Source organism: Bos taurus, chromosome 17, assembly GCF_002263795.3.
Source record: "Bos taurus isolate L1 Dominette 01449 registration number 42190680 breed Hereford chromosome 17, ARS-UCD2.0, whole genome shotgun sequence".
Taxonomy (NCBI): Eukaryota; Metazoa; Chordata; class Mammalia; order Artiodactyla; family Bovidae; genus Bos; species Bos taurus.
The window spans coordinates 65,280,331-65,288,759 of NC_037344.1; the positions used below are offsets into that span (position 1 = coordinate 65,280,331).

At 52.8% G+C, this 8,429-nt stretch overlaps 1 protein-coding gene across 11 annotated transcripts in view; it reads left to right on the plus strand.

Annotated features, from left to right (window-relative positions):
• KIAA1671 overlaps positions 1-8,347 on the plus strand; it is a 184,762-nt gene extending 176,415 nt beyond the window's left edge. For all 11 annotated transcript variants that reach the window (XM_059876412.1, XM_059876414.1, XM_015475564.3 and 8 more), the window contains 2 exons: positions 2,238-2,320; positions 3,294-8,347. In XM_059876412.1, the coding sequence (XP_059732395.1) occupies positions 2,238-2,316 (79 nt within the window). In that variant the 3' untranslated portion in view covers positions 2,317-2,320; positions 3,294-8,347. The remainder of the gene's footprint in view (positions 1-2,237; positions 2,321-3,293) is intronic.
• The last annotated feature ends 82 nt before the right edge of the window (positions 8,348-8,429 follow it).

Sequence of the window (8,429 nt, forward strand, 5' to 3'; positions counted from 1 at the left end):
GAGTTCCAAAGAATAGCAAGGAGAGATAAGAAAGCCTTCCTCAGCAATCAATGCAAAGAATAGAGGAAAACAACAGAATGGGAAAGACTAGAGATCTCTTCAAGAAAATCAGAGATACCAAGGGAACATTTCATGCAAAGATGGGCTCGATAAAGGACAGAAATGGTATGGACCTAACAGAAGCAGAAGATATTAAGAAGAGATGGCAAGAATACACAGAAGAACTGTACAAAAAAGATCTTCACGACCCAGATAATCACGATGGTGTGATCACTGACCTAGAGCCAGACATCCTGGAATGTGAAGTCAAGTGGGCCTTAGAAAGCATCACTACGAACAAAGCTAGTGGAGGTGATGGAATTCCAGTTGAGCTATTCCAAATCCTGAAAGATGATGCTGTGAAAGTGCTGCATTCAATATGCCAGCAAATTTGGAAAACTCAGCAATGGCCACAGGACTGGAAAAGGTCAGTTTTCATTCCAATCCCAAAGAAAGGCAATGCCAAAGAATGCTCAAACTACCACACAATTGCACTCATCTCACAGGCTAGTAAAGTAATGCTCAAAATTCTCCAAGCCAGGCTTCAGCAATATGTGAACCATGAACTTCCTTATGTTCAAGCTGGTTTTAGAAAAGGCAGAGGAACCAGAAAACAAATTGCCAACATCCGCTGGATCATCGAAAAAGCAAGAGAGTTCCAGAAAAACATCTATTTCTGCTTTATTGACTATGCCAAAGCCTTTGACTGTGTGGATCACAATAAACTGTGGAAAATTCTGAAAGAGATGGGAATACCAGACCACCTGATCTGCTTCTTGAGAAATTTGTATGCGGGTCAGGAAGCAACAGTTAGAAGTGGACATGGAACAACAGACTGGTTCCAAATAGGAAAAGGAGTACGTCAAGGCTGTATATTGTCACCCTGCTTATTTAACTTATATGCAGAGTACATCATGAGAAACCCTGGGCTAGAAGAAACACAGGCTGGAGTCAGGATTGCTGGGAGAAATATCAATAACCTCAGATATGCAGAAGACACACCACCCTTATGGCAGAAAGTGAAGAGGAACTAAAGAGCCTCTTGATGAAAGTGAAAGTGGAGAGTGAAAAAGTTGGCTTAAAGCTCAACATTCAGAAAATGAAGATCATGGCATCTGGTCCCATCACTTCATGGGAAAAAGATGGGGAAATAGTGGAAACAGTGTCAGACTATTTTTCTGGGCTCCAAAATCACACAGATGGTGACTGCAGCCATGAAATTAAAAGACGCTTACTCCTTTGAAGGAAACTTATGACCAACCTAGATAGTATATTCAAAAGCAGAGACATTACTTTGCCAACAAAGGTCCGCCTAGTCAAAGCTATGGTTTTTCCTGTGGTCATGTATGGATGTGAGAGTTGGACTGTGAAGAAGGCTGAGCACCAAAGAATTGATGCTTTTGAACTGTGGTGTTGGAGAAGACTCTTGAGAGTCCCTTGGACTGCAAGGAGATCCAACCAGTCCATTCTGAAGGAGATCGGCCCTGGGATTTCTTTGGAAGGAATGATGCTAAAGCTGAAACTCCAGTACTTTGGCCACCTCATGCGAAGAGTTGACTCATTGGAAAAGACTCTGATGCTGTGAGGGATTGGGGGCAAGAGGAGAAGGGGACGACAGAGGATGAGATGGCTGGATGGCATCACTGACTCGATGGATGTGAGTCTCAGTGAACTCCGGGAGTTGGTGATGGACAGGGAGGCCTGGCGTGCTGCGATTCATGGGGTCGCAAAGAGTCGGACACGACTGAGCGACTGATCTGATCTGATCATCTTAAAAAAAAAAAAAAAAAAAAACCTTCACAGAAGCATCTAGTTGACCGAGCAGATGGGTACTGTGCCGTAGCCTAGAATTTTAACCCTCACGAGCATTTGCATGGGTAGAGATGGACGGATGGATGGGTATTTGGGTGACGGATGGATGGAAATAATTTATGTGAGCATGAGTTTCTGCTGCAGGTGGTTTCATAGAATGGACATACCATAATGTATTGAACGTTCCCCAGTTGGGAACTTGGGGGCGCCTTGGTTAGTTCCTGTCTGAATCACACAGACCTGGGCGTCTTTGCCACCCGCCTATGTGGCTCAGCTCCCCCCGACCCTTGCAGAGAAGCGGGAGGCTTGGGTCCCACACAGCCCTGCCCGCAGGCCCAGCCCTCACTCAGGCTGGCACCTGACTCCCACCGGCTTTGTGGTTTCAGATCGGAGGAGCCCTCTCCCCAGTGGTTGAAGGAGCTGAAATCCAAGAAAAGACAAAGCCTGTATGAGAATCAAGCTTGAGCAGGTATGGGGGGCCCCGGAGTGGGTACTCGGGCAGAGCCTGCAACCCGAGGAGCAGGGAACTTGGGCCGGGAAGCAAAGGCTCGGATACTTGGAGTGCTGTACCTTGGAAGGAGAAGGGAAGACGTGGGTGAGGGTGTCCTGGGTTCCTGGAAAAATGAGGGCGGTGGTCTGCTGCCGCCTAGGGAAAAGCACACCGCTGGGCGGCCCAGGATGGAAGGGACGGGCAGGACTCTGGTCTCGTGTCCTCGGCCAGCCCTCCTCGCCGAATCTCAGCCCCACTTCATAAAATGACTTCAGAGAGCAGCGTTTCCACACTGCCCCCGGTTTCTACATTCCTGTTCAGTCTGCACGAGGCTTCCCGGTGTTAGCAGTGGTAGAGAACCTGCCTTCCAGTGCAGGGCACCTAAGAGATGCAGATTCAGTTCCTGGGTCTGGAAGATCCCCTGGGGGAGAGCACGGCACCCTACTCCAGTATTCTTGCCTGGAGAACCCCGTGGACAGAGGAGCTTGGCGGGCTATAGTCCATGGGGTCACTAGAGAGTCAGATACGAATGAAGCCACTGAACACGCACACACACACATGCACACACACACACGTGTATATAATAAACTCCAAAAGTATCTCTGAAGCCTCCTATAAACCTGTGCTCTAGGGTTTTGGAGCGGGGATCAGAGCCTGTGTTCAGCGTTCAGTGCTGTACCCATGATATCTTAGTCAAGCCTGCAGTGATCCATTTGAGGGCATCAAAGCTGGCACCCTGACCTGATCCTAAACTGAAGGCTCATTCCATCATATCTGGCTGCCCGCCACCTTCTTCATCCCACTCCTCAAAAAAATAAAACACCAAAGTGGTGTTTCCTGGCCCATGGCTAGTTGGGGTGGCGTCTTGGGGAGCACCGGGAAAGCTTTGCAGGCTCGATGCTGGGGAGAAGTGGGGTCTCACTTCCCCCCTGCTGACACCCGTCCTCTCCAGACAGGGGACACCGCCACGTCTAACGAACAAGCCTTAACTGCCCGAAGACGAGGTCCCGCTGCTGCCGTCGCTTCCTGCACATGCCTGGTCCCTCTGGCTGGCTGGTCGGTTGTCTGTCGGTCGGGTAGAGAAGGCGTCTCAGTGCCCGCCCCCCGCAAGCTCCCCCGATCGATCAGGGAGGAAGGCTCACCCTTCACAAGCCCGTGCACCATCTCCGCAGACAGCGCTTCAGGCTGGGGAAGAGACCGGGCGGTCCAGAAATGTCCATGCTGGTGGTTTTGGTTTTTTGGGATTTTTTTTTTAAACGTAAAAATGTGCATTTCTACACATTTTTAGACCCCTGCGAAGCTCCAGGAACATGGATATGAAGGCTGGACCGTCTCCCCTGGGTTCTGAATCATGAAAGCGCCTCTTCCCCCCTCACCCCAGGACTGATCTTTTTCAAAAGGACATTTCCAAGGAAGACGAAACCATTCATTTCCTGCTGTAACCAGTGGTCCAGGGCAGTGCCACCGGGTTGAGGTGGGCAGGGTGGTCTCGATTGCTCCTTTGGCGAATTCCTTCTCCCTCTCAAAGCAGTCAGCAGTCCTACCTTTAAGCACCCCCGCCACAGTTCCTCGAGTGCGTTTGTCCCCGCAGTGTGCAGGGCTGGCCTGTGGCCTCGTTCCTCACGCTCTGTGTGCTTCGGAAGGCGATAAAGCAATAATCTCACCAGCTTTCTCTGCAATTCAGGACGTATGTGCATTTCACGCTGCGGAGCAGGAGAGGCGTGCGAGTGTCGGATCGTCTCAGGTGCTCCTCTCCCCGCCCCCAAGCTTGTAAGAGTGTCAGTGTCACCCGTGTGCACGTTTTCCCGGTTCCTTCCTGAGAGCTCTGAGCTCCCGTGGGTGACCTTCGATCCCAAGGCTTCCCAAACCGGCGGCCCCAAGAGCAGTGCCTTTCCCTCCCGCACGTCAGACCCGCCCCTGGAGTCTTTTCCTGCAAAGGCCTTTTCTGACCGCGACCTGAGCTGCTGGCGTGGGAGGAGCCGCTCCCCGGTGGCCTCTGGGCGCCGGCGAACGCGGGGTCCTTGTTGTCTGCCCTCACCTCTCCTTCGTACCCACCCTCCCCGCCAGCCCCCCAGTTCTCGCTGACCAGGTGCTTTTTCTAGGTCCCAGTGCAGGAAGGGAGAGTCTTGCTGAAAGCCTGTCTCTGGAGGGGAGTCCCTCCACTCCCGCCAGCCCCCAGTCCAGGGACTCCGGACAGACCTGCTGGATGCTGGGCGACCAAGTATAGCCTTGCTGGCCTCTTCTTGCTTGCCAACTCTAAGTTCGTTCCCAGGGATCTCCAAGACCTCTGGGGTCTCCAGCCATTGTCTACTCTGTCCTCTTTGTGTGTGTGTGTGGAGATTTCTCCACACCAGCCTCCTCCACCTCTCAGGCCCAAGGCTCCAGCATACAGCCCAGAGGTGGCCGGCCCACCCGCCACGTCTGGAGTCGCCACAAACTTTGTGCCGACCTTGCCCGGGAGTCGCTCACCTGAGAGAAGGATGCTTGGGCAGTTCATAGTGCAGCCTGTGATTGCTGAGGGGTGCTGGGCTCAGCTTGCTGAGTCTCTCTTGGAGAAATCCATTCTTTGCAGATGGTCTCAAAACACGCCTCCCTCCCCTGGCCACTCCCTCCCTCCTTCAGTCTCTGCCGTCTCCCCAACTCTCCTTCCTCTCTTATCTCCCTTCACCGCCTCTTCCCTCTTTTGGAGGATGGAGATCAATCCTGTTGCTCCGGGTTAAGACCAACACTTGGGCCAGAGAGGGGTTATGGCTCAGCACAGTGGACGGTGACCAAGGTGGATCAGGGCGCCCTCCCCCCGAGCCTTGTTGGTCAGGCTCCGGCCACTGCACGTTGGCGGTTGGAGCCTGCCCCTGGCAGCCTTGTGCATCTGTGTCCGGAGGCTTGGTCCTGCTTGACCGTCGTCTGTATTCTCTTCATCCCTCCAGTTTGCAGTCAGTCCATTCTCTCTGGCCATTTGGGGATTTAATCCTTTGAGGATCCGCGTCAGTTGATTTTTGTACCTTATTTTTTTAAAGAACCAGTTCACCTTTTGTTTCAGTTTGGATGTTGTGACTTTCCAGGTCAACAGGTCCCCTTTAAAAGCCACTCCTGTGTGCTTTGACCCTGACCCCTTTTCTTGGCAACGGTCTTTCCGTCTTTCTCAAGGTGGAGAGGCACCTTGGTTCCATCTTAGGCAGCAAGAAGTGACCTGCTGTGTTCGGTCAGCACCCACCAGGCAAAAACGCTCAGTTCTCAGTCAGTCGTGTTTTCAGCCCAAGTTTACCCTAGAGGAAAGAAAAACCCCTTGAAAACGAGACTGACCTGGAGATCGTCTACCTAACCTCCCACTCCCAGACTGGAAATAGAACTCCCATTTAATTCCTTGGTGACGAGGACGGGCAAAGTCCACCCCTTGAAACTGACTGCAGCAGCCTCATCCCTCCCCCACAGAGCAGATAGTCTCGGTGGGTCAGGAGCCACCAGCTCAATGCAGGCTCCTGGGACCTCCGGCTCCGGCCGCGATCCCTACAATGACGTCTCCAGCAACCGATTCTCTGCTGGGAGCCTCTGCGGACAGCCAGCTGGGCCAGTGGGTTCTTTTACTTCTCTTTCTAAGCGGGGTGAGCCCTCGGGGGCCACGCAGGGGGTTGTATGTATGCTGGTTTCTTGAGTTCTCCTGCAGCCGCCTTTGGAAACCCATCTCCTTTTCAACGGCCTGAGTAATGCCTTAACCATTCATCTGCAGTCAAGTCACCCGCCCTCATCGAGCCCTCCTAACCTGGGCCTTTGGTATTCTTTCAGTGACAGTTTTATACAGAATGCGTCCAAAATAAGGTGGCTAGATAGGTGATATTTTAAAGTATAATCCCTCTCTCTCTCTCTCTCTCTCCCGGCTTCCCTCTCCCCACCTGCTTTGCACATCAGCATTTTGACAGCTGCTCTTCTGAGAAGTCCATATCACTTTCCCCTCCAGTCCATGCCGCTCTTCACACTCTCTTGCGTAAGGTAACAGACGCCTTTGACCTGTAAAATCCCACGGTGAGGCCTCAAGAGTCAGTGTGGTGGAAAACCCCTCAGCGCCACCTGAGAAACTCCAGAAGAGTTGTGTCCCACCTCCCCAGTGTTTGGGATGTTGCGGACTTTGAGCGACACAGCCCCGACAACCTCCAGTTGCCTGGGATTCGGGGAGAGAACAGTCAGATGGGGAGGTTTTGCAGGGGACCAGGCCGCATGCTTTCAGCACTTCTTCCGTGTTTCCTGGGAAGAAGTGAGGCCAGCTCTGGGTATTGGAATAGACGTGGGCCCTGAGGCCCTAGGCCCTCAGCCTCAGAGGCTGTGCAGGTGATTTGGAAAACCCTGGGGCATGGTTTCCCCGAAGGAGAGCTCAGCTGCTCCCGCCTGGTGCTGCTAACCGCCTTGTCCATTTATGTTTCGCTTCGCAATGCCCACAGACTGCCCAGGAGCCAGGCGTGATTACAGTGTTAAAGCCCCACAGACGTGTGGTCGGATCTCCTCCACAGTGAAACGCTGGCGTCCAGGTGACTCCTGCGTGGAAGATGGCATCCCACCCAAGGAGAGGGCTCTCCAGGCATCCTCCCTCCTCCTCCTCCTCCCCCACCCCTGTGGTCCTTCCCACACCGCCCTGCCCCTTAGTACAGGAAGCTGGACGACGGCGGCCTCTGAGTGAACCAGCATTGCAGGGTGAGGTCTATGGGGAAGGGGGAGGAAGGCTCTTTCTGCTGGGAATTGCCCCTCCCTCCTGTTTCAGCCGTGGCGTTGCTACAGTCAGACTGTGCCTTTCCTCTTTTGACCTGTGTTGAAACAGGAAAGTGAGAGAAAAAAAGCCCCATGGCATCATGATGCCATGGGGTAGGAGGGACCCACTCCACATCTGGATGGGGGTCCACCCCAGGCTCGCCCCCTTAGGGAGTGGTGGATCTGAGTCCCGTGCTGAGAGCCACCAGGTGCCACCGTGTTGGGATTCTGGGCAAGGCGAGGGTCCCGAAACGCAGAGCCACGTAGAGAGCCAGCAGGCACACACGCACTGCGTCTCGGCCAGCCCGTGTCTCCTTTGGCCCCCCGCCCCCATCACCCCTCTAGAGATCTCTTTGTCTGAGTTGGCTTCTGCAGGGAAGGGAGGGCCAGAAAGGTTCTTGGAAAGTCAGCCTGAGATTTCTGGCAAGGTCACCCCTCAGCCCCTCCCCATCGTCCTCTCCGAATCCCCTTGTCACCCTCATGCCTGGCACCACACCGTCTCATGAATCAGCCTGGCACTTTCTTAACCATCTCTGGTGGCGTTGTGCCTGCTTAAGAAAAATATATGTATAGTACCAGTTGTGTGAAAGAATGGTCTCGTTCCACACCGCCTTATAGATCCATAAATATGGGGCTTGTACAAGTCATCTATTGTGTTCGGGGAGATATTTTGTGCTGCGTTGTTTCTGAAGTCATATCAGTATCCTCCAAGTCCCATACTTCCCCTGTGACTACGATCCTTGGAATGCTCTGTAAGATGGGGGGCAGTGGAGATATACGTATACCTACACCATTGTATTTTCCTGACCTTTCTCCTGGGTCCCTTCCTCCAATATCTGAGTCACGATCGAAAAGGAACCCGAGTCCTGCGTGCGGGAAAGTTGAAGCGTCCTGCCAGCTGGTGTCCTCGTGGTTGCCTTACGAATTCACGGGCTCCAGGAGGTTTGAACGGAAGGCGGTCGACCGGCACTTTATTCAATCCCAGAAAGGACCTCTCTAATCATGTGACTGAGAATTCATCCAGGAAAAAAAAAAAAAAAAAACTATATTTTTAACGTCAAAACCAACGGGGCTTCCCGGACCTCTCAGAGTATCGGATGTCTACAAGTGCTTTTCTATTTTGTAACTGTAAAGAGATTTCATACGCACAGCAGAGCAGTTGGGAGTCTGGTCGACTGCCCTAAAACACAATGACCTTTTGCATGTACAAAGATGTCACATTCAGACTCTGGAAACAGCAAATAAAGCTTTGACGCGAGCTGCCCTGGAGACCTCAGCGTGTCGGTGTGTGAATGAATGGACTCCCCCACGCATGCATGCCTGTCCCCAGCTGAGTCAGTCCCTCCACCGC